The 27358-nt window shown below is 37.7% G+C and overlaps 1 protein-coding gene across 4 annotated transcripts in view; it reads right to left on the bottom strand.

The window, feature by feature from the left end:
• The window catches only part of CTNND2 (catenin delta 2), a 640896-nt gene that overhangs the window by 132202 nt on the left and 481336 nt on the right, over window positions 1-27358 (bottom strand). For all 4 annotated transcript variants that reach the window (XM_063162733.1, XM_063162752.1, XM_063162763.1 and 1 more), the window contains exon 11: window positions 10348-10561. In XM_063162733.1, the coding sequence (XP_063018803.1) occupies window positions 10348-10561 (214 nt within the window). The remainder of the gene's footprint in view (window positions 1-10347; window positions 10562-27358) is intronic.

Raw genomic sequence — 27358 nt, 5'->3', positions numbered from 1 at the left:
AAAATTGGCATAACAGATCAGGAACTTTCACCAGTTTTCTTGAAATATTTATCTGGTTTGTGAACAAGTACCTATGCATACCTTGCTGTAATTCACAGGTTGACATGCACAGAGGTGGTTTGCTATCTGCGTATAAGCTGACATAGGAAAATTCCTCACTGAGAAATACTGAGCTTCAGGAAAAGCCACGAGCAGGCAGGAGCTAATGGAATGCTAAGCAAAGTCGCAGCAGTAATTTCTTTGCCTTTGCATCCACTCATAGACTTACAAGGGAGAAGCTTCCACAGAGGAGAAGGATTATTGTGGTGTGACTTTTTTGTTTTATTACAAAAGATACAACTGATCTTGACTACATAAAAATACAAGACTACATAGAGTATAAAAAAAGAAATAATTCCTCTGAAAAACTAGCCCTTTTTTTCCTCAATTGCTGCTCTTTTCATCTGAAAATTACATCTTGGATTTTATTAAAAGAAAAAGGAGGGGCCAATTTTAGTAATAAAACCAAGTTCCACCCAAATGCTATTGCAGTATTGTATTTCTCTAATGGGACTGAATTCTGACCCAAGGTTGCTCCTCTTTTTCTGCTGTACACTGAAAATTATCACATAACTGTGGAAGGGAAGAAGTATCAGCCAAGAATGTTAGAGAGTTATTAGCCTTCATGTTAAACAGCAGAGGAAATACTAGGAGAGCTGACCAAGGTTACTGCGGAAAGATCAGTAGTTCCTGCTTAATTTCCTTTCCTGGCTGATGAAATCCATGGAGTGCTGTTAAACACTGAAGCCAAACCTAAACCAATTCATTCTAAGTGACAGAAACACAGAAAAATATCTCAACTGCTTTCAAAAAAACTTTTATCCTAACACATGACTAATGGCAATGCCACTCCAAATTAAGTACTTTATTAGAAAACATGGGAACCTAACAAGGATGGATATATATGAATGGCAAGGTGTTTCTCAGTGCTTACACCTGCATTAGCACCCAAATCAAAACACATGTTTGATAACAGACCCTAATACAGAGAATAAAAATGCTATAACTAAAGCTGAACATTAAGTTACAGCTCTAAATACAAAACTCCATTCTAAAAAGAACCAGTTAGAAAGTTAGTCCTATCTATAAAATTGCATCTATGTGCAAAATGAAAGCCTTGGTGTACAGCTGCTAGAAAACAATAAAGAAGGAAACATTTACTAACCAAATTGTTCCTAAGAAAAAGAGAGCACTGTAAATAACATTAAATGTAAATAACATTTGGGAGGGAAGAAGGGAAGTTGGCCTTTGAACTTAAAAACAACAAATAAAATTTTAAAAATAAATAAAAATAATTAAATTACTGGGCATAGTGAAAACAGTAATTTGACCACAGAATGAACATGTTTCACCATAACCTCAAACTTTCATTTTGTAAATGAAAAGTGAAATATTCCAATCTTTTTCTAAACAAAAAAACATTTTCAAAATAAAATTTAAGTACTTGGTGTGGCAAATCTCAAACATTTCAAAATACAGAGTGGTTTTAAACTGCAACTTCAATAATCCATCTTCGGGTAGGCCCATCAAAACTGCAAGTCCAGCTGACTTTTTCCAAAGAATTACTACTTGCTGAAAAAGTTCAATGCAGCTCTCATGTCAAGCCATATGCTGCAACAGATGTCCTCTATTTATCAATCCAGATTACCCTGTTTGATATTTCCTCTTAAACTTAAAATTTGACTGAAGTAAAAAAAATAAAAAAAGAAAATTATTTATGTAATACATTAACAAGCAAATTATGAAATCAGTTTCACTGCTCCATGAACTAAAACATGGGCAAAACTTGAATGAATTTTCTATAGAAGATGCATCTCACTGTACAAGAGAAAAACAGTTATTCCCACTTAGAGAGAAAAGGAGAGCAAAAAGGGACCACCTTGGGTTTTGTGTTGCTACTGAGGGTGGTAAATGCAGGACACATGGGTGTGAATTTGCCTGGGAAATAGGGAGAAGGAAGCAGGCTGTGATGAGAAAACAGATTAAACCAGCCCAAGCAGAGCCCTAAGAGAGAGGAGAGGGACTCCCCGGGCAGGAGCATTGCACTGTTCCAGCAGAGACCTCAGCACCAGTGCCTTCTTCTGCTCTGCCACATTCACCTCCAGGGAAACAGGCACTGCCAGCCTGGGGAAGGTTTGCTATTGCTGTGGAACAGTACATTCCCTTCCACCTCTAAAAATCCTTTGGATTTAACACCTTACACGATAAATCAGTACCCCAGCCTGTTGCTAGGAAAGCAGGGTGTAAGATTTGAGAAAGTAGCTATTTTAACACATCTCCTGATTTAACTGGGAGCAGCAGGGGGTGAAGAAGTTAATCTGATGATTCAGAAAAAGTTGAGAATAAATCTTCGTGAAGACAACAGATTCTATCAGTGGGTTTTCCCATTTTCAGAGCCAAAATAGTGACAGCATATTGAGAAAGGGGGCAAAGATTGTTTTATAATTAGACAGTAAAATTGTAATAGATATGGTGTAAAATGATCCAGTTGAACTGTCAACATTGTTTGCCCAAGTGTTATTTGATAAGCCAGCATCATTTCTGAAGAAAAATTACACAATTTTTATTAAATTACTTCTAGATTTCCTGGTACATATGAACTATAAATAGGATGTGTTTTGAATGACTCTGGAATTTCTTTAAGATGTCACAGCCTATAGGCTGGAAATCAGTATCCCAACATCATATGAGTGTAAGCTGTAGAACCTTTTACCTTCCTGTTTTGTAAGGAAAATGACTACAGAGATTTGGTATTTTGGTGAGTGGTGCCACACTGGGTTCATATGAAAACTTCATAAAATTCCAATTAATTCCTGCTCTGAATTTGTTTGAAAATCACTTCCACATTTCCAGAAGTAATGACAGTATTTTCTGTAGGTGATGTTAAAATCTAAATCTAAATTTAAACTCTGCCACACTGTAGAATTATACTGTAAAGTACAACACACAGCTGTGCCTAGCTGTAGCACATGCACTGACTATGAAACGTCAGCCTATTAGTCTGGAGAAGTACAAATAGTACATAATACAAAATTCAAGTATTTTACGAAAATAATGATGATGATGATGCAATATTGGTTTTTGGAGACTGTCTGTAAAACCTTAAAGTAACTGATGTCTGGGGTGGAAAAACAGAGTTGCCATGCAGCCCACTAACCCTGCCACAGGGCTTGCACTACCTTGGTGGAGTTGTTTGAAGTTGTGTTGGGGCACTTGGACCTTCACCTGAGCAGCTGCTCCTGCAGACCACATGCCTTCATTTATTTGGCTTTTGCTTAGCTTTGATAATGGCCTGGATTAAGCAAAATTTTATCAAGGTAGCAGTAACAAGTAGTCTTTCTGAGTTAAATAAACCCTTGGTTTCCTTTTGTCCCCCCAAAAGATTTTAGATGTAACAGTATAAAGTGACAAACTAACCGGTGCAAAGTTTTGGCTGTGAGATGAAACACAGCCTTTAAAGGCAAGCTGAGACTTGCGGGGAATTTGACAGAGTCTGGCTTTTTTTTTTTTAATTCTCAATGGTTCACAGAACTCAGGGTGGAGGTTGAAGTGAGGAGGTTTGCTTAAAAATGTCTCAAGCTAAAGGAAGGAGTCAAATTACTATGTAACCTCAGGGAACTGAAAGAGCTCTTATACTTGAAAGAAATACTGAAGAAACTAAAGTAATTCTTTATTCAGCCACTGGCTTCGATCCAGAGTAAATAGATAGGAATTTTCATTACACAAATAATCTTGTTAATGTTGAAAACAACTTTTATTTAAAACACCTAATTAGAAGTAAATTACTTCATAAGCTTTAATCAACTTTTAAAATTGATTGTGGTAGGATATTGTACTTGCAATTACATCCATTTAACGAAGGAGTAGGAAAGGTTTATTAGAGCTAATGCCCTTTAAATCTCAATTTTAAATAGAAATCATTTAAAACATACAAGCAAACTTTAGTGCCCAGGCAAGTAGATTTGTAATTTGTTAATCTTATCCTAAATCTGTTGGTGGAAAAATAATTCAAGTCTGTAAGGCACCTGCCTTTGCTTGGCAGAGTTCCTCAAAACACTTGTTTGAAGTTACCATAGAGAATTCGCTTATGTTCAGAGCAGACACTAAGTAAGAAATGAATGAACATATTTTCCTGCCAAAATCTAAATCATCACTTCTAAAAGCAGTGTTCTGTGCTAGCAGTTATCTAACTCCATGCTTAACCTTTCTAATTTCTCTGACTTGACAGGACACAGATACTGGAGGTGGAGGAGCTGCACCTTAAGAGGCACTTGTGTACTTTCTGCATTTGTCCCACATCTACATTTTGTTTTGCCACATGCATTATGGGCCCCAAAGGATATTTGGCAGTCTTATTCTCTTAGCTAAGCATATATTGGACCAGAGCTATGTCAACCTTGTTGCAGCAGTCTTACAGCATGACAATTTAAACACACATATATGGCTTTCCATGTCATCTTGTTTGAAAAGCTTCTGATAGGCAGGCTATGTATCTGAACCTAAATCATGTATCTTTATAATCTGCTTTTCAGTTTGTGGAATGCTGAAATCGTCTCTTTGGTTACAAAAGCAAGCCACTTTGTACATTTATCTTCCTACTTATCTTTTTACATTACATATCAAAAGCTGCTAATTAATTAGCTTTGTCTGGTCAGGCTTCCTTACACTTGCAATGCTCCATTTCAAAACCTGAATACAGCTAAGAAATGGGATACTTTATACGAGCAATACTGGAGCAACACCTAATATAAACCTGCGAAGGAAAAGGGATATAATAGAGATTTAAGGAATTACATCAAGGTGAAATACTGTAAGAATACAGAACTCACGGAAGAGTTTGGTGTTTTTGGTTGGTTTTTTTTTTTACTTAAGGCTGTGGGAAAGTCATCTCAGAATGGGATAAAAGAGCCTTTATTCATTTTCAAATCAAATTTCCAGAGAGCAATAAGATTACAAATAGGTGCCAGCTCCAAATGAATGTTTATATCACAATAAAATTTCACATCTGTGTTTACACACTCCAGTAACTCAGGTATGTCAAGGGCACATTTGCAGAAAACTATTAAATTATTAAATTAAACTGCTTCAAGATCCTAAGTACTAAACAGTCAACCCTTTGCCATAATATTCTCAAATAAGATTTACTATACAAAAAAATCACAAGTGTGATACCTTACAAAGTCCAATTAGAAAATAACATTACAAATAGAAAACAATTGCAGACATGTGATTATGACTTTGGGAACCCACAACAGAACAGCCACTGTACTAGGGAGTTAAAGATTCTAAATAATTGGCTAGAATTACTTTAAAAAAATAAAATCCAATTAAATATTCCACTGAAGTGAACTAAAAGGTCCATTTAAATAGAACACTCACTTAACCATGCTTTACATATCACTGCAGGCTCACTAACTTAAAACTACACAAGTTAGCAAAGGCAGACACAGGGCTCAAAGGGGCCTTCTGGAGTGACTTGACCAATCTGCCAATGATTTATGCACATGCTAAGAAGCAGCATACAATCAAAAGGAGCTTTCTCCTGCAGTACTTAACTCATACCAGACAGATCTAAGGTGAACAACATGCAATTGCTTTCAGTGACACTGAGAGTTTATCCATAAGGTTATAAACCCCTCCTTATAAACACACAGCAGCTACTAAAACTGAAACAGGACCATGCAATAATATTGCATAACATGGGGTGAAAACAGGGGACCAACCAGGCCAAAACACAAATTGGCCACAGCTGAAATTAAAGACAGCACTAATGAATACTGCAATCCAAAATCTGGGAAGTAAATGAAATTTTTCCCTGTCCAGCTTGACTGTGGGCTAAGGACACTTGGAGAACTAATGCTTCTTTGAAAGAAATATTTTTGTATGCAGTATCTTGTAACATTTTGCAGGAATGGAATATAAGCCATTTAATTCAGTGAATAAAAATTTGAATGAAGTACACAGAGTCAATATCTACCTATCTATATTTAGTATATATGTATAGTGTCAGTTTCTGCTTTATAAGTTTTTTAATGTGCTAATTTTTATAATTTATATATTTTTAGTAGACAACAGTTAAATCTCTGACACTTTATTGTCAACCAAAATAAGCAGGAGACTGGCTGCTGGCACAGGAAAAAACCAGTTTCTCCTGACATTTATAGCTGCAGCTTTTTATCATCATGTACTTTCTAAAAGTGGATTATCCACTTCTACCTTTCAATCAGAAATGGTATTTACAGATTTTAAACAGGTGATGCAGTCATACAAGGGCCCTCTTTAAAAGGAGTTTCTTAAATCCAGCTACCTCATTGTTCATAGGCAGAAGCTGTCATTCTAGCTGTGAAGGATCTTGTTTGTCAAAACTGAGAAGAATAACAGTTTAAACTATTTCATCTCAGACAGAGATCAACCAAGTCAACCAATCAAGCAGATGGAAGAAGGAGCAAGCATAAGTTGAATCACAGAATTATAGAACAGCCTGAGTTGGAAAGGATCTAGCAACAGCTGCTTGACCTCACCTTCTGCACAAGGCATCCATGGGATTCCTCTCTTATCCTTACTAAAATGTCAGATTTTTTCCATGTATTTTTCCCTGACAGTAAAACAAATAGAAAAAAATTATAAAATAGAATTTTGGGGAAGGGTTCATAATTAACTTGTTAAAGGCAAGAGAATTAGAAATCAGTTACTCATTGTCATTATTACCAAGTGAAAACATTTCTTTCTACCATCTGCAGGATCTGCGCTAATTTTGTACTGTGTTCCTCTCTATTTATATTTATTAGAAAAGCGTTAACATTTAATTATTTTAAAATAGAAGGCTTTTATTTTTTCCCATTAACAGGTGCTACTGTGGAAACTGGCAGCACTGTGCTGGGGTAAAAAGATGGCTAGATTAAGTGTGGTGCATCCAGCTTAACCTGTATTTCTTTTTATTTACACACTTACATTGTGATTCAGGTTCTCTCTGTGTCTTTGGAAACTACCAGATGCTGTAGGCAATGCCAACATCTCTATTTCTATGAGAGTATTTCACTTTTGCACAAATGTTCATGGGTATACCTAATTTTATCCATGTTCTTCTAGTAAAAACCTGTAACTGTGGAAGTGTTTCTGTATGAATAATCTTTCCATATCTCAGGAAATATTTCCTGGGCATTAACATAATTTAATTTAATAACAGCCAAGCAGCACACTTCCCTCAGAGCTTCTTCATGGGAGCCTGCACTGAAACCATTTCCTTGACATAAGACAGCCTTGAAACTCTAACACTTTGCTATAAGGTTAAGTTTGTGCAGTGGTAAGGTTTTCCAGTATTAGCCCATGACCTCTGCTGAGGAGGAGGAGAGAGACAAGATAAAAGAAAAAGTAAAAAACCTCTGTTTTGGAGAGATTATGGCAGAAAGAAATCTCTGGAAAAGAGGACAAGCCACAAATGGTGCTGAAGGCAATCCTGACAATCAAGGAGCTACTGGGCTAGAAAGCTGGTCTGCAGGTTTAAATACCCTTCCAAAACCAGGCTTGAGATTGCCAGAAATTGAAGTTATAATCTACTTAGAGAAGAGCAACAAGAAGGAAGAGAATGTGCATGTTTGAGGAAGAAACTAATATCAGAACTTTTGCTCTGCTGGGCAAGTGCTTCATGGTACTTGGGGCAGGCAATGAATGCTTCACCACTGCCAGACAAATTGAGCTGCTAAAAATCCTCTCCAGGCCATATTTCTTCCCTTGCAGCTGGGTGCCTACTCAGAGTGATTCACACCTTCATCTTGCCAGATTTCTGGACAGGTCATTTACACTTGATAGGCTCAGTTCCCCATCTGTAGGACCGAGATAATGATACTTCTCCACCAAAGAGAAGTGCTCTGCAGACAAATGTGGATGACTATTTAGGGACAGCCATGTCAGAGCCTCTATGAATTCCTAAGGCATGAACTTCGTGTCCTCCCTAAAAGTAACGAACGAGAGCAGCCTTTATACAGACAGGATGCACAATGAACATGAGATGGAAAGGCTCAAGGTATTATGTTTACTCCCAAAACAGACATTTGTTATTATTTTCTCTGAATCTCCTCCAGGCTGTGGAGCCCCTACTGAAATAATTAGCTTCCTGCCACCTCAGCTCAGGAAGGCTGATGGAAAGCATGAGGAACTTTTTACTTTTCCTTAAGCCTGCCACCAAGTCAAATCTTTTCATTACCAAGGGAGCTGCTGCAGGAGCTACCTTTCATTCCCCAGAAAGGACAGAAAGAGGGAATTCAGCTGTCACACTACAAAATTTTACCAAAATAAAAAGGAAAGGAGAACTGAATCAGATGCACGGCTTTAGCCTGTTTCCTAAGAGATGCAAGATGAAAGCTGCAGCTATGAGCCTTGCTTTGGAAGGAGGCTTTGCAGAGCACTACCACAAACACATCTGCATTTTGAAAGCCAGGGCCAGTGATCTGCATTCTGAGAGGCACAAAACATCTGCCTTTCAGAAAACATGGTACTGTGTCCCAGGGCAAGCAGTGGCCTTCTGGGATGTAATGGCTATTAAAAACAAACAGAAAACTCCAACAGAGAAATAGGCTCAGGAATAAAATCTTGAAATACTACTGACTTTGATTCCATTCCTCAGGGTCACCATCTTGGTCTTCTCCCCTTTTGTACACATCCAGCACTCCTGATGCTCACCATCCCTGGGAGCTGCATCTACCTGTACAAAGGCAGGTTACTGCCCACCACTAATGGTCAGTGCCTACTCCTCTTGGTAATAACACTTTGAGGGCATACTAGAAAAGAAACATCCTTTCTTTCAGTGGGAATTTGGGAATATTTAACAACATACTGTGCAATGGAACCAATGTAAACTGTAGCCCAGTATATATTTTTTAAATGACCTAATGACATTGTGTGTTCCATCCACATGGCGTGGGAAGTGCCACGGTGACTGCTGAGGTGTATTAGCAGTTTGTCACTTACTACTCAGAATAAATAGGCAGGATGTTCCCTGGAGCCAGGATACTGACAACATAACCAAGAGACAAACAAGTATGCTGAATATGAAGAAGTGGTTACACTTTATTAGATCTGTCAGTAATTCTGTCACTCCACAGGAGGCACAATTTGAGCTCATGTAACCTGTATCTCTGCCCCATTAATCCTGACTAACAAGTAGGAGGTGATAACTGTTGCAACTAAGAAACAAAATTAAATATAAAAAATCTACATTTAATAAATACCATGCAGATTATTCAAACACCCTCAAGGAAGAAACCTGGACCCAACCAAAGGATGATAATCTTATCAGCTGTATCCTAAATGAGGCCTGATGTACAAGGCTAAGTAATTTCTGCACAAACATAGATGATAACGTGTACTCTGATGATTCGTGACAGAAATGACAAATTTTCTTACATATTTTAGTAGGAAAGTCATAATGAAAATACAATTGAAAACTGGAAACAGGATAATAAATATATTTTTGATTTATAGTTTTAAATATTCACCAAATAGAATGAAATCACGAAGTGAAAAATAAAAAAAAAAACCCTCTATCTCACTTCTTTTTGCATATTAGATACACTAGCTTAAGGGCAAGGTGAAAAAAAAAACTCCAAACATTTCATATCAGTCCCGTTTGACAGCACTCCTGTATTCCTGAATACCACCACCCCTCCCTTGAATTTCAGAAAGGAAAAAATCCACACAATCTTAAAAGACCAGATCCTCCTACATCAAGGAAAGAAATAAACTACCACTACCTGCATGCTCTGTGTGCAACACATCACATAGCATGCTACCAAATATCAGAGAAAAGGCTTCAGAAGGTGATGTGCACACCTCTCCAACAGTTTTCCACTTTCTGGTAAGAGCCCCAAGAAAGGCAGAAAATCCCTGAACGAATCCTCCCTCTCACAACATCACTACATAGGATATAAAAGAAATGAGTAACAGTTTCTAAGTCAATTCAGTAAAATATGGCTCTTGCCTGGCCAGCCCTACACAAGACAGGAGGGAGAGCAGAGGATTCCCACCAGAACATATCCATGTGTGGAGTACATCTCCCACAAGAGCACTCACAGATAACCAAGAACAAAGTGAACCAGCAACGACTGGCATAAACCATACCTACATCTGTAAACTGCATGATATTGAAAGCTATTCATACATTTACATAAATCCAAAGGGCTTGAAAGCTTTTTGTTATGGCAAATAGGATGGCCATGAAATGGTTACTGATGGAGCAAGTGGCATGTGGCACAGAACTGTGCTTGCAAGAATGACAGAGAGTTTGAACAAAAAATATTGAAAAATTCAAACCTGTGACCAGTTCTCTGATTTCCAAATCCGTAGTCTTGCGGAGTAACCGTACTAATGCTGGGATACCACCACAGTTTTTCAGAGCTATTTTGTTGTCATCGTTTGCTTTCCCATATACCAAGTTTCTCAAAGCTCCACAGGCACTACGGTGGACTTCTGTCATCCGATGGTCCAATAGGTCCACCAGTAATTGTATTCCGCCTTGTCTTCTTATCTGAAACGGGCCAAAGTGATAATCACACAGTTAGGCAATGAACACCACTACCAATAAATGCTGTCCAATGTAATGAAGCTGTGTTTTAGGCAGGCTGCAGGGCAGTAAAGGTGTGCTGGTAACACCACAGAGCTGCTACATTTCACTGCCTCGATTGCTAGTATTATTCCTTCAGTGGCAACAAAACTGTACACTGACAAACCAGAACTTCTGTAAAAGCAGCCAAAATTAGTCAAGTGTTTCTCACAGTTCGTCAAGGTTTGCCTTGGCAAGAGTTTCTTCTGTGCTAGAGAAACATCATCTCCTTCAGAGTGTAACACATCACAAGCTAGGGAAAAATCACAAGGATACAGCAAACAAAATAAAGCACTTAACATCATACAGTTTTTAGGCGTCCTGCCTTTACATTTTTTTATTACTGGGAATGGGAACAACTACTGTAGTCTTAGTAAGGACATTATATCAATTAAACTGGGATGAGCAATGATGAAAGGAAAAGGAGGAACCACCAGAAACGTAAAGATAAGGATATGAAATAAATTGTGGTAAGCTTGTTCTAACAATATTGAGGGAGACCCTTAAGTGATGCAGGAACAGAAGTCTTATGTGTACCCAAGGTGCCTACAAATAAATTTCTAATGTGATATCTCATATAAAAATAATTCTTAAAAAAGCATATCTAAAAAATATTTGAGACCAATTATCAAGAAGGTCAGGAATACTAAGCACAATTTAATATGAAACCATTTCAAACAAATACTTTATTGTTCTGTGGCACTATTTGTTTCTCAAAGAGTAATGATTTTTGGATGTAATTTTAAGAAACCGCACAGGTTCGTAACTAACAGCTGAAGAGTACAATGCTTTAGCTTCAAGCAAATTACACAGACAACTCTGAAAAGGCCAAGAAATTTCCCCGTATGTGTCGTTGGCTAAGGCCCAAAACAAGCCAGGCATTTCAGCTGGCCATTTTACATTTAGGACAACAAAAATTAATTTGAAATATTTGTGAAGCAGTGTTTGCATGGACGTGTGTTCTTGGGGCTCTGCTGGGGAAAGTCTCGGAAGAAGGAAACAGTTAAAATACAATAAAATCTATTAGGAGATCAAGCTTAAAAGTAATGTCTATACAGCTACCACACAGCTTTGGTCTAAATGCCAAAGTGATAGTGTTTAAAGATAAACTAGGATATTTTTCCTTAAATAGGCATTATATCAGTACTAATGTGCAACTTTCTGAGCAACATGCAGGTCACCTCAAAGACTGCAGCAGCTGGCACTACATGATGCATGAAGAGATATGAATGGACATTGGTAAAATATATCAATTTCAGGCAGAAAAATTCACCAATCGTTTTGAGACTTTATGCTTCTGCTGCTTAGAGAAAACATGACCTCTTTCAGTTTAGAAATGAGAAAAGCAGGTCAAAGAGAAAAGGTGCTGCAAATTATATCACTAGTCAAATATTTTCCATGTGAACAGGATGACTTGCAATTAAATAATTAGCTCATTTCTGAGTCAGAAAAAAATTGACCAAGTTAATCTGGGAGAGACGCGGGGTGAATCTTGCTTGCTTTGTTTTGTTTGCTTGGCTTCACAACCCATTACCATTTAACCTTCATATAAAAATACATTTGCTTCCCCTACTAACCAGTTTTTAAAAACCAAGCATGCTACATGAAGAGCCACCTACATGACAAAATGGATGACATTTACTAAAAAGACTAGGAACAAAAATTTATGCATCAGTTCTACAAAAGGTGAATCAACCGCAGAGCTTCACACTTCAACCTTGGAAAAGAAACAAGATCTGATAGAAGAAAGAATACAGTTAAAAAATATATGAGTTGCCTGGTGTGATGAGTAATATCAGGAACAACAGAATGAAAACATGCCTGCTGATCTTTGTGAATTATATTTTTAAACCACAATATGTTGAATGAATATTTTAATTGCTTTGCTGCTAAAAAAAAAGGAGTAAGAATGAAAAAGTATCAATTTGTAGAAAAATGATTTTGTGTGCTACAATTCAGCTAAAGACTCAGAGGGCTCTGTCTCCATTCAGAAGGACTCTGTGCCTATGCTGTTTTTCCCACTCTTCCCCTTGCACATAATCAAGTGGTATCTCATGCTCCCCAGCAGTTTATCCTGTGGGTGCTCTCAGGTGATAGGCTTTACTATCTTCTGCTCATTTCTAAAGGGAAATGTGTGGTTCTGCAACACTGAGACTATTCCTGAGCTGCACCTTCCCTTTCCAGTTATGGTAGCTGACAGCACACTAGTGTTCAGCTCATGCAGCTCCTCCTCTCCCAGGAACCTGAAGCCAGCAGCAGACTAAAGTGATTCAAAGATAGCTTCTTAAAAGCAAAGGCATTAAATATTAATCTAAAATGCATTTCTGTCAGAAAAAAAGGGTAATACAACAGAAATGAAACAGTTGTTACATAACGCTTTACATAACTTGACAAAATTTCTTGAATTTTACTGAAGAAAGAACCTATTCTTACCTAGGAAATAGAAGATTTATTTTACAAACTTTTCATGAATTTCCAAGCTCAGGTATTTGGCAGAGTAACTGTGTCATGCAGGGAGAGATGGAGCTGATTGTTCACAACTAGGAGCCCAGTTTCTGATGCTGTTCTTTATCTGGACTCCTCTCTTGCTTTGGCTGTTTTTTCTTTTTTTTTACAACAGGACTTTATTCACCCCATCTTCATGCTTCTATCAAATATCTATATAGATGTTTAGAACTATACTCTCCAGCAGTTTAAGTAAGCCTGACAAATTGTGAGATTGGGATGGATGTTAGCAGGATCTATTTAAATGTATTGAAATAGAGGCAACACACAAAGGAAATGAAATTATTTGTTCAAGTCCCTTAGGGAGCTAAGAGCCATAGCCAGGAGGACAATTCTGACCTAGTCTCCTGGGGCAGATCTCAGCTAAGTTAGTCACAGCTCCAGTGAATTCAGCAGTGCTACTGCCAAATGTCTATGCCAAAAATGCCTGGATGGATGGATGGATGGATGGATAGATGGATAAGCAGCAATTTGCACCAATGGGGCATCAAATCTCAAATCCCAATTTGATACCTCTGTCTCTTTCCTAACTTAAGATGAAGAAAACATTTCTTAATACAATATTTACTGACATATCAGTGGCTGCTGCCTTGGTACATCTAGGAGGAAAAGAAAATAGAATATGTCAGAGTCTGCTTAACCCATAAAGATGAACAGTGGAGTACCAATTTGTCAGGAGATACAGAGGACCAACTCTACTCTCACACAGAGCAGCCCTAAGGTAGCCATTTCTGATCCCAAAAGAATGACCTTCAACTCCCCAGCAACCGAGTATGCCCAGTTGCATCTACCCATGTCCCAAATGCATTGTTCTCTTTTTACACCATCTTTTCTCAAAAATAAAAAAGAGGAGCAGAGGAGAAGGATTAACAATATTAACAAGGCTAGGTGAATCTGTGTTGTGTTCTTTCTCAGAACTCTCTTAATCCAGGGATGCCAGTAATTTCTGAAAGTTATTTTCCTTCCTTTTTCTCACTGAAAATATTTTGTAGATGTCTTAGGAAGACACTGTTAGAGAGCTGTTAAATACAGAGCTGTGATTAGGAATCTATGCCAATCAAAGTGAAAACTGAAAGAACAGAGATTACATAAATTTTGGGAAAAAAACTATTTCCATGGAAGAATGCATCTTTCTTCTTTCATCTGAGAAACTGTGTTTCCTTTAACCAGGATATTTTCAAACTTTCCTTTAAAGTTGGCTCTTTGCTGTTAACGTCACTGTCTACTTCCTGGCCACAAGCACTTGACCAGGCTCATTGATGCCAAAACACAGGCAGACAGGACAGGAATAGGTGCCAGACTCTCCAGTACACAGATTGACAAAAGTGCACTCATGTCAGCTTGATGACAGTCTTCTCTGGCATAATATGAAGTTTTTTTACATTACATCTGAGAACATGTATTTGCATCCACACTATGAAAATAAAACTTAGATTCAAGAAGGGGTTCAGGCTGCTACTGGAGGCAGTGAAGATGTCAATTATGTTCTTAGTAAGGACAGCTTCTATACCCCTTGCCAAGAGCCTATGAGAAATTAATTTATCTGTTTCAAGGTTTATCTTTGACTCAGTGGTGTTCATCCCAAGAGTGGACTGTTAGACACTCAATCTACCAGGAGTTACACATGACCAGCCTGAAGCATATGTGAGGATAAAAACAAGTCAAGACATCAACAATATGTCTGAAACTATATCTATATACATATATATATATCTGTATGCTTGATTACTGTAAGATTTTAGCATATGAATTCTTGATAGCCTGCTTTCCCAATTCAATACAACAGATTGTCTGAATGTGTGGAAGGAAATTAAATGCAGGATGTGAAGGGTATGTAGATACTTGGAATGTAGAGGCACCTGTTTTGTGAGGGCATCTGCTCAGTGGCTGTCCAGTATATAAACACAGATGAGATGGGAAAAGTAATAAACCACACTGATGTACACAAACCCTGCAGAGCAAGGGACAATGCCAAACACCAGGTCTGGGAGGTCACTGCTCAATGGGCTGCTGAAGGAACCACTCCAAGGCTTGGGGAGGTTCAGCCTGAGCTTTGTTAATTGGTAAAGGGAGGAAGGAATGGAAAGGTCCTATGGTAAAGAGCTTGCTGATGGGATTGTGGCAATGTGCCAGACTCACAGGATGTTTAGCAGAAGGGCAAAGATAGGAAAAGGGAGTCATTCCAAATGCATGGGGGAGGAACAACATGAGGAAATAGAAAAAGGGCACAATGAAAGGGATTGGTCACCTGTAAATAAGTTGTGCTTCACCATGTGTGTCTGGTCACACTCCTCATTTGATCACTGCACCTTGTTTTACCTTCTTATTAATCCTAATTGCTAACAATGGCATAACACTAGTGAACCTTTAGCTGGAATAGCTGAGGTGAACAGGAGATGTGGGAAAGAGCTATCAGAGACACTGTGGTTCTCAAGGATAGATGCCGGTGAGACCAGGGTGGACAAAATGTAGGTGAGTGACCTCTCTTCATATCAAGCTATGAGAAATCTGGCCCTGGAACCTGGCTATTGCAACAGCAGAAGCAAAGTTAAAACAAATAGATATTATCTGTTTTGACTCTCACTAAGGTTTTGAACCCAATTTTGAAATATATTCTTTGAAATATGTGGAGTGGAAATTATTCGATTCCTCACAGCAGCAAAGAAAAGAAGCAAAACCCTTTCTTTCAATCACTACATAATGGAAATTGCCTCTTGCAATTGGAATCCCTTGGAATGCTACAAAAATTAGAGCTAGAGATACAAAAAGAAAGAAAAGTGAAGGTTCAAGTTTTAAACAGTTTAGCCAAAGACTGTTAGATAATGAAGTATTCCAAAACAGCCTAAAAATACTTCTGTGACAGAAACCAAAACAGCCGTCCTCTTCTATTTATACTCAGCAAGTGGGTATCTGAGATATTGTTCAAATTTTGCCAGTAGGTATAACTGAAACATCCTTTTCTGCATTTCATTTTGAGTACCCTGCCTAACAAAGTAAAATATAATGGAAACAGAAGAGAAGTAGGAATAGGTAAAAAAAAAAAAAACAACCTGTTAGACTGACAGAATGATGAAGTGTGCTGCTAAAATAACACAATCTCCTCTTCCCAGTAAGACATTAAGTGTTCCACTATTAACAGCTCCATGTTCCTAATTCAAAGATTAATTCACAGTTAGATGCTTACTTTCTACATTTTTCTTAATAATCACTATTGAGTAACTCTTCATCCAGAGGAGGTGAAGGAAATCTAGCAACAATCAATCCTTTCTACATATCATAGATATTAATTGCCAGTTTAATTGACATAACACACTGCATCATCTGCCACTTATTCTGTGACATTTCTGCTATCAAGAAAGCATGTTTTAATATATCAAAATACACATATTTAAACACATGGAATTATTTTTAATGCTACTCTGTTACATATATAACAGAACTAGAAAATAACTGCCTGCTAGCACTGGTGATGTTATGTATGCAACAAACACCAAATTAAAAGAACAATTCAGTTTAAGTCTGCTTCTGGAAACAATTAGTAAGAACTGGCTTTAATGTTTTTAGATACTGGTTTTCCAACCAGCAGGGCAAGTGCTACTACTTCCTGTATGAATGGATTTTGAGCAACTCTGTTCCACCAGTGCTGGAAGGAGAAGCTACAAGAGCCAAACCAAATTCCCAAGAATATTTAAATGGTAGCAGGCTGTGTGGTGAGACACTCTGACTACAGGCACCCTGTTCTTCTCAGGCTCACTGTGTGAGCTGACTGGTTTGGCCACAAGCACCAGGGCACTGCAGCCAGGGCCAAGATGGCTGCACAGCAACCTGACTGCACTGGCTGTTTATCCACAATATCCATGAAATGATTCTATTTCTTCATGATTTTACTGCAGTTACAAATTCTCTAAGTTATTTATCTTTGTCTTGTTTACATTACTAAAATGACTTCCATCTAAGAGGGTAAGAGCCACACTATTTTTTTGGAGAAGGGTTTGGAAGACAAGCAGCCCCACTGCTAGCTAGTTTCGGAGGCCTGACTCCTAGAACTTCAAATGGATGTGGAAGGGAGAAAACAACTCATAAAAACAAAATATGGGAATAATATTTAGTTCAGCACATCCCTTAAGACAAATATACTGGTTCAAACTTTAAGTCCTCTCCATTATTTCTTCTGATGTGCCTATGGAACAGCAGGTAGACAATGCAAAATCTGTACATTGCAAATGCACATGAGATTTATTACAGACAAATTCACCTGTAACATCACAGGGTAATTTTGCCTCATTAGTGAAGTAATTTGCTACAGGTTTAAAAAAGTGCTGAGCAATTTTAGCTGAAAATAGAGCAGAATGTTATGCAAATTGCTGCATTAACTCCAAAGTCTAATTTGTTTAGGTGATCTAAATCAGGGTTTGGATGTAGGTCCCATTTAAGAATGGCTTTCTCACTAGGACTTTTTAGATCAGATACAAAGGTAACATAAAGCTGTGAACAGGCATAATGTAAATAAATTCAACTACCAGTATATATACAATATTCTGCTTAAAATGAAACAAGAATTGTTCCCTCTGTGTTAAACTGCACTGTGTGGAGAAGGATGGGGATCTCTTTTTCTGTGTCTATAGAAACCAGGTGGGTGTTTGGTGGAAAGGTTGAGTGACATGAGGATGTAAAGCATGGGATCAATACTCAGGAGCTTTTTTTTTCAGGAGTTGGTATCTTATTTTTGTTACTGAGTACAGATTGTTTTTTTCCCTGTGTCTCTTAAGTGACCTCTTTAGATCTTGGGATCTATGCCTGGGGTTGACAGAGGGTCAAAACTATTTTCTGAACAGGAGGAGACTCAAAATCATGTTCTAAAATTGCCCTGAGAAGGTATGAATAAATCTGTTGCTTTCTCAGTCAGTAAGCCTTAATGTATTCTGCTCTGTGACACATTTTGTTTTTCATGCTTGGTAGGAAGGCTATACCTATCATAAATCAAAGTTTTCATGTGATTTGAGATTTTACAAAAAAAAAATCCCTGGGTAGGCCTGAGTTACCTATAATTGTAAAGCACTTTAATACTTTCAAAAAACATTACATTTGAAGGACAACACAAGTATGCTACTCTAATCATGAAGGGCTAGTGGGATCTTCCAAATAACACTTCTAACTGCAAGCACAGAGCTGACCTTTGTGCTTGTCTGACTGAGAAGGCATCAGAAAAGCAATTTTCAGTCCCACTGTTAAAAGCAGTGGGACTAAAAAAAAAAAAAAGCAGTGGGACTAAAATTAACAGATTGGCATTGACCCACATTATAAACTGAGGAGCACACATAAATATGATAAAATCCACACATGCCAAAGCCCTCAGCAGGTATTGCAACTACTTGATATTGATTCAGGGTCTTTGTTTTCCAAAAAGTGCAGAATGCCAAAGAAGGTTCAGCAGTGTGCACTACACAGATAGTGCAACAGCAATATTAATTTAGGATGCAAAGCCATTGGCATTACTCAACCAATTAACAGATTTAGAACTGTCTGACATTAAATGAAAAATTATGATTAACACCAATGGTTTGGATCATTCTTTCTGGTATTTAAAAATGATGAATTATCTATTTGAGAAAGAAGGTTTACATTTATTATTGGTGAAAAGAATTGACATATCTATTTAAACTAAAAACATCCTGGTATTCCTATAACCAGCTATCTAGTGAAGCTTAACAAAATAAAGAAAATTCAATTTTTTTAAAATGTAAAGCAAAAGTAAGTTTTTTATAGCAGATAGCTGTACATCACTTTGAATATTTTAACAGCAACAAAGGACATCACCTCAGTGACATATGAAAATTTTTGAAGCTGTAGTTCACTCTATTCAGTTAAGGGTATAATAAATGGGATTTAGTCGATGTGAACACAAACAAGATCAAAGAATTTTTTTTTCCCAATCATTTAAGCCCGAACAACAAAACAACTCTATCTGACATTTCAGCTGTAATTGGAAATTCAAGGAGTTCCTTTTTATTGATGCTTGCTGTAGCTACCTGAGTTTGCCTCACAGAATAAACAAAAGGCCTCTTCTCAGATTAAAAATACATTTACAGTTTATTATGTTGAACATCACACCTGATGACCTCTGCTCTCAAGAGATTCTATACAGTGATTTGAATGTGAGGTGCTCTCTTCTGAGAAATGAGGTATTATCCTTCAAAGAGTCTCAGTCACATGAGAATTTTCTGTCCTGAAGTATTTTGGGAGCAAGCTACTCCCTCAAGAGCTAATGAACGCATTCTAACAACATCCCTCTTTGGTAGGAAGCTTTGCTAACAGAAGCCCAGGCACATAAAATTTTAATTTTTGTCTAAGCTCACAAAAGCAGGCTAAGACCTGCAGTTTAAGAATTTCAGTGAAGCAGAAAGCAGAATTTTTCCTCAATTTCCCCATTTACATGAGTTTTATAAATTAAGTAAAAGTCAGCACAAGTAAACACCTGCCTCACAGCTAATACACTTAGTATTACCCACAGATGCAAAACTTTATATATATATATATATAAAAAATATTAAAAAAAAAGAATATATGTAATATATGTACTGGATTCAAGGTGGGCATTTCTGTTTTAGAGCCTTAGGTTCTCTTATGTCTCTACAAACCTGTGCCTTCTGCTGCCACCATTCTCAGTAGCTAAATAACAGACATCTCTTTGTATTTTTCAACACATTTTGAAGATCAACTGATGGTCTTTACCTTAAAAGTTTCATTTGGCAGGTCCTTTTTATCAGGACTATGATTTTCCTTATTGAAATCATTTTGCTGTCAACCTTTTTAGTAGAGATATGTTGAGAAAGCACCAAATTACAGATACTGATATCAGTCTAGGTTATTTTATTTCTATATATAGTGTGCAAAGTCTTACCATGGCTTGCTGGATGATAACAGTAATAAAAAATATGCTCTACAATAGGAAAGTGATCCTCTGCATTCACACATCAGTCTAATAAATCAGAGAAACAATTGGCAGGAGAGTTATGAATAGAAAGAAATCCACTATATTGCTTGAAAAAGCTGCAAATATATTTATTACCCATTCAAAATGTCACACTACCTATGCCAAATGACACTGACTTTCAGTGAATTACCCTTCTTTCCCTACCACCGAATATTTTCAAACACAAAATATAAAGCTTTTGCAAATGTTTTGATACAACTATGACATGCTTTCCTCAGACAGTGGAGAGAGGAACAGTACAGTGCAATGCTCTTTCTGTGTCTGCTGCATACCACAGAAAGAAGCACAAAGGCATTCATCTTGCACACATTATACTGCTTTTTTTTTCCTCTTCTAACTGCATGAAAAGCATTTTCACCAGATATTCACATCTGAATTTTTTGGCTTATCAAATTCATTGACTGAAATTCTTTTCTAGGTGCTTATTCTGGCTGCCCAGAGATGAAAAAGATAGAAACCTTTAGCCAGTACTCCCATCTCCAGTGAGGCAGACTGAAGGAATGGATGCTAAACCCAGATAAATAGAGAATCTAGACAGGTTCTTGTCCAGACTCTCCCTTCAGCCTGCAAGAAGACCAGAATCAAGATCCTAAACAGCAGCAGAACAAAGGTCAAATTCTGCATCCCAAAGATGTTTGTGAACAGCTGCTACCAGCTTCCACTGTAGCGAATTAACAGCAGAGCACAAAGAGCAAAGTTGCAATTATCCAAATAAAACACAGGCATTTGTGAACTAGTACTATTACCTAAATATATATAAAATTTTGGCTCACTTTCACTCTAAAAAATTGTTGCTGACTATTACTATCAGAAAAACCTTAGAGATAAACTTCTTGGAAGAGTGGGGAAAATACTGTCCTTTTGGTTAGTCCCTGGAGAGGGAATAACTGGGCAGTGGGAGAGGAGGAACACAAAAGCAGTGTAAAGCAGTGTTGAGATGAAATCACTAACATATGTTCTCAATATTAAGCCCACAATTTCATAAAATAATGTTTTAAGTCACCTTGTAAATTTGCTTGATTCAATCTTTTTTCAAGATGAGATGCTACAAAACAACTGAAAACAGTAAGGCAAGAAAAATATCTAATTTTTGCTTACCCAGCATTAACTCAAAAAACCCCAACCACAACTAGATGTTCCAGTACATTTATGAAATAATACACTCATAGTTACTTCTTTTTAAAATCATGTCACTTTACAGGACTAAAGCTTTTTTCCAACAGAAATAATGCTTGCCATAAACCCAAAGCATTTATCAAGATCCTTAGCAGAGCAGAGGATTACAAGACAAGAACTGGCCCCAGCAATCTCCCACTACTTTGCTGTGCAATGTTCAGTTAACATCCCAACTTAACATCCTAAATCTGCCTTTCCCCTTTATAAGAAATGTTACTCCTGCGGGGCTTGTCATTAATTCATTTATTGAACAAATGGAACATTTTCCTTAAGTCAAGTGAAATATATGCCAGGTACACAGTAAATCATTATTATAATTCAGGCACAGTATCTCGATGATGAAATCAAGAATAACATTGGTTTAATGATCGCAGAGGGATCCCAGAGTGTGAAATGACACTTTAGTGCTACAGAAAGCACATATTATGGGGACACAGCACAGCACTCAGTGACAGTCATTAATACTCAGTCTCAATCAGTGTAAAGACTGTGCACAAGACAGAGATGAAAAGAGAAATATCATCTCTCATCAGAAAACAGAACTATAATAAAATGGTACTGTGTAAGTAAGATGGCAAAAAGAAACACAGAAATGCATTCAGAATTGCTTTTGAAAACAAGACTGCAGCGTAAGATTTAAATGCTAGATAGAAAGTACACTTTTACACTTTTTTCCTGTGAAAAAGTGAAAAGGTCTACCACTTTATCATTTTATCTGGAAGTTACTAGCAAAATTAAGACAATATATTAGCAAGAAAAAAACAGATACTTTCATAAGTATTATTTAGTAACGCAGTGTTGGTCTGTAGACCGAGAAACATAATTACAATAGCTTATGTAAAGTGACTGAAACTGGGTTTTTATTAGCATTGTAATTAAGACCACTCATATTTAGGTGGTCTTAACAGTGTTAACATAGACTATTGTGTCAAGACCAATGTAGCCATTTCTGCCTCACCTGTTCTAGTTAATATTAAAGAGGAAAAATTTTCAGCCACAGGCTTGTACTCTATGCACAACTGAAACAGGAGAGAGGGTATCATGGAGATGGCATAAAGGGACATCCAGAGCAGACATATGAGACACTTCAAACTGGCACTGTAGATACTGAAATGCTGTCATATAAACTCTCTTGTACACCTGTCAATAGAGAAGAGCTTGAAGCACAGATATCATTGCTTTGCTCAGGAGAGACAAGCCATTTATATCTGCCTGTGTTAACAGAGAAAGAGAATTCAAGCTACTGATTGTTGGAATGGATAAAATGGAAGGGAGCAGAGTGATCACAAGTGGTTACTTAGTGTAAAAGATGGGATTAAAAAAAAGAAGAAAATCAAAACCACATAGAAGTAGCAGAAAATGGGCTACTCTACTACTAAGTTTTCTAAAAAAATTTCTGTGGAAAGAAGGTAAGAAGGTGGGACAAGCCATAGTTAGTGTATCCAAATGATGGGATTTTGATCATATGAGAATAAAAGGACATAATTTTTATTTCAAACAAAAAGTGGATTCATCTTTCAGCAGTCCCAGGTGCTTTAGAGCTCTTCCAATAGGACAGGGGAAAAGATATCTTCAGCCCCTCTAGACCACTTCAAATTACTGGGACTGCAAGAATACCACAAGATGTATGATGCCAGGCAAAGTGCCTGCCCATGCAAAGTGATGGAATAGGAAATTCTTTGTTTTGCTGTGACAAATTAATTCCTTCATTTGCTTTCCTAGTGTATGTGGCTTTTGCTCTCCTTATTAAAGTGTCTCCTTTATTGCATCTCTTGAGTTTTTTTACTTTTCACTTTTTTCACTCCTCCATCCCACTGTGGGGAAGTGAGCGAGTGGCTGCGTGGGGTTTAGCTGCTGGTTGGGGTCAAGCCACAACAGAGGAACAGCCCTCACAAATGTTTTCATCCTGAAGCCATGTAGGAGTTGATATTGACAGGTTGTTGCCAACTTAGAACCCTTAAGAAGAGTAAAAGGAAATAGTAATAATAATAAAAAATTAACATCCCCGTTTACAAGAGTGCCCATTGTCACACAGAGCTAAAAATGGGCCATGGGTTTGAAACTTAATCAAATGCTTTCACTATAAACCCTTTTAATTTCAAGTACATTCATGTCTACAGCTTTTACTTGACATATTTGCTATTTGTGATACTCTCACACATTGACCCCTTTCTCTTCTCTGTCTGATGCTAATGAAATATAAATATGTGGGGATTTTTTTTCATGTCACAGCATGATAGGAGTATTTGAGCCATACGTGTGCTACAGAAAGCTACAGCAATGGATACTCAAATTGATCAAATTTATCATTCCTGTCACAGTTTGGTTTTGTAATTATCAACCACCCAGTCGACCAAATGTCATTTAGTAATTGCAGGTCAGTTATTTGACACTCAAAGTTACTTCTCTTGTAAGGTATATGCAGTACACCAGAAATACTGTAACAGTGCAGCCTCTCTTGGCTGAAATGCATTTTTTAAGTAGTTCAACAGCTCTTTGGAAAACTAACATTAAAATATAAATAAATTTTGAGGTAGAATGAAAAATGGCATTCCTCATTCTAAAGAACAAAAATCTTGAACACAGTGGGACAAGAAGTAATCATATATCTATTTGCATGCCTTGTCTTCCTTGTCTTACTGTGAAGAGTGAGACTCCCTGGGGGTGTTGATGGCTCTGCATGGAAGTTACACCTAACTTTCTCTCAGTGTAAAATCATATCGTTGAATAACAAGATGCTAAGAGTGGAAAGCCTTGCTGCAGAAACTATTTCAACAATGCAAACTAAGACAATTTACAAAAGACAAATCAAAGGATCATTTCCAAAAATGCTTTGAGAGTAAAGTATAAAAAACCCTAAACATGCAGCATTTTGTCTTTGAATATTTGACACTAAATAATCAATAAAACCTTCCAACCTTTACTGCAAAACTATATACCAACTGTTGATTGACTTCTTAGAAAACAAACCAGAGATCAGTAAGAACCCAAAGGTAAGTCTTGTAAAATTGTCAATGAGGCTTTAGAAAATAAAATAAAAAATAAAAAGAAAAATTCAAAGACTGTTTCTGGGTATGCCACTGGGTGCTGCTTTACTTCAGTTAAGTAATTTCTACCAGTAAAAACTCCACAGAAAGTGTATTGCAAATGGATTGCTTGATGTCTGCCTGCAGAGATGAACACAGCTGCCCAGGGGAATGTGGGCATAGACACAAACTGTACTGCAGTAATCCAAACACAGGTAAGCAAAAGCATGCAGATCTCAGTGTTCATTTTAGTAATCAGGTACAGGCAAGCACCTTTTAATATAAAAAATCATCACTACAATAGGAAATTCCTTGTGAAGGCATTGAGGGAAGTATTTCTCAAATTGTGAGATTTTACCCATAGAGTTATATTAATATATGAAAATTACGGTACTTATCAGAGTACTAACAAAATGTTTATGACCAAACAGGAAAGTAAAATTTCTCCAAAGGTATACAGGTGTTGTCTGCACTAAAATGCACTCTCAACAAATGCTGTAGAGTCTCTGCAATTACTACAGTGCTTTACAGTATCACCTGTGAGATACTTCTTTCACTTAAATTAAATACTAGGCCTATATCTTCTTGTATGCAGAAAGTAGAGGAGTTCTCATAACGTCTTTAATGGAAAACTGACAGGATCACCAGTGTACAAGCCACATTCCAGCCTTTAACTGAAGACATTTTAGAAGTAAAAGGAGAAGAGCAAGGCTACGTATGGGAAAGTGAATCCAGAACTAAAATTCTTACTCAAACACATAGGGGGGAAAAAAGAACATCAAGTCATTTGGGTTAGAAAAGACCTTTAAGATCATTGAGTCCAAGCATTAACCCAGCACTGCCAAGTCCACCACCAAACTATATCCTCTAAGTGCCACATCTGCACGACCAGCCCTTTCACCTGCTGCCCTTCTCTAGGCATGCTTTGGCACTTTGACGTCCTTCTGGTAGTGAGAGGCCCAGAACTGGACTGGTACTCAAGGTGCAGCCTCACCAGTGCTGTGTGCAGGGGGACAATCACTGCCCTGCTGGTACAAGCCAGGATGCCACTGACCTTCTTGGCCTCCTGGGCACAGCTGGCTCATGTTCAGCTGGCTGTTGACCAGCACCAGGTGGATATCCTTTCCTGCTGGGCAGCATTCCAGCTTTTCCAGTAACTCTCTTCCCCAAGCCTGCAGCATGGTAAGATAATCTGTTTTCTCTGATATCCTTATGGAAACAGAGGGGAATCTTGCAGAACACTGTAGAATTCAAATCAAGATACCCTCTGAGGATGATGTGAGCACTTCCAATCACCCTTCTGGATCCTTCAAATACTATGAAGATTTCTGTCAGTCAGCATGTCTAAAAGCAACTTTTTCTCCATCACCCCATAGTAAATGCAAATATTCCCTGGGAGAAAACCATGCTAGAAACAGGTATGTGAGTATCCTTGATCATCAGGAATCTATGTTGAAACGGGCAGCACTGAAGTTACTACGACACTGCAACTGTGTGTATTATAAAGAAGATGAATGAGGGGCTAATGGAGTTTATGTCCACTGCCTGACACGTGAACAAGCAGGGTACTGTGTTGGAAGGGTGCTGGGCACAGTCTAAAGAACTCACAGAAGAAGATGTAGAAATACCTTTAGTTTAGTGAAAAAATGACTGTGAATGATGGGCTTCAATGAGTTGGGAAAAGAGATGCTTTCAATGTGCGGTCACTTAGTTTTTACAATTCCATGTTATAGTGTCTGGACTGATACTTTTCTTCTGAAGGGAGTTTATGGAAATGCCCTCCAAGATAATGAGGACACTGTCCAATTCAGCACTATTAATTAAGGATGCAAGGGAAGGCTTCAGGCAGGACAGTTCAGCAGTTGCTGTTCTTTTATTTGGCATCTTTGAATTATTTTCCTGAGACGAGAATCTCAAGTGTTGTGACTTTGCTGGCAAAAATTAATTTCCTAGCTTGAGGAAGGGAATCACTGGTGCCAAAACCCCCGAGTGAACTGTTACACCTCTGCAGCTGATGGCAGGCTGCCATTTTCCATGAGGGCAAAATGGTGTTGGCGTGTGAAACTGCACAATTCAATCCTTTTATATGGTGACCTCATGCAAAGGAGGAAAATGTCATTATAGGAAGAAAAGAATGCTGTGGAAGAATGAACCCTGTGTTTAATAGAATGTGCTCTTTTAAAGAAATTTTCTCCGTGGAGTATTTTAAAATGCTTCTCCTTTCCTATATCCCCTGTCTGTTCCTTCTTGGCATCCAGGAGCAGCTACTCTGGCCCTGCTCACAATCTCACCATTGTTGGTGTAAGAGCCTCTCCTGAGGAGAAAAATGACATCTGAAAGGGTCTTCTTGTGCTCTTCTGCCTGATAGGCTTGTCATTTGCTTTCAAATATCTGATGAAAACTTCTTCCCTCCTTCCCTTTTGCCTTTAAGCTACATTCTTCACTGTTACCAGTGAAAGAATAATTTATAGAAGAATTTACTGAAGTATTCTGAGACTCTCAATTTTGGAATTATTATGCCTAACTGAAATAGGCTGCCTGGCAAATTTTATAATCTTTATATTATGACTTCTGCCTCCCTTTGTCCCCTTCTACTTATGTGAGACCTTCAGAGATGATTGGTCACTACTCAAAGGAAGATGAAAAATCTATCTATCAAACAATAGCAAAAACAATCCAATTTCTTCAACTCCATTCTAATATCTGCTGCACCACATAAACACCCAGCACATGGAATAAAAATGAAGGCACAGAATGAGAAGCACTACTGAGAACATGTATAGCACCTGCCTTGCAATCAGCAAGACTCAAGGAGACTCAGGAGTAGCATTTGTGAAAAACTTTCAGATTAGAGCAGCAGTTACAACTGTACTTTGAAATAAAGACTTGCACTGAATGGTTCTGAGCAGCGTAGAAGTGGCAGCACCTGCAAGAAGTAACACCACCATCTTGATCAATGGCCAGTGCTTATTGCATTTGCCCATTGCTGTTCTGCTGTGATCAGGGATGATAAGGGAAAAA

Source organism: Melospiza melodia, chromosome 1 (genome assembly GCF_035770615.1).
Source record: "Melospiza melodia melodia isolate bMelMel2 chromosome 1, bMelMel2.pri, whole genome shotgun sequence".
NCBI lineage: Eukaryota > Metazoa > Chordata > Aves > Passeriformes > Passerellidae > Melospiza > Melospiza melodia.
This window is presented reverse-complemented; position numbering and strand designations above follow the sequence as displayed.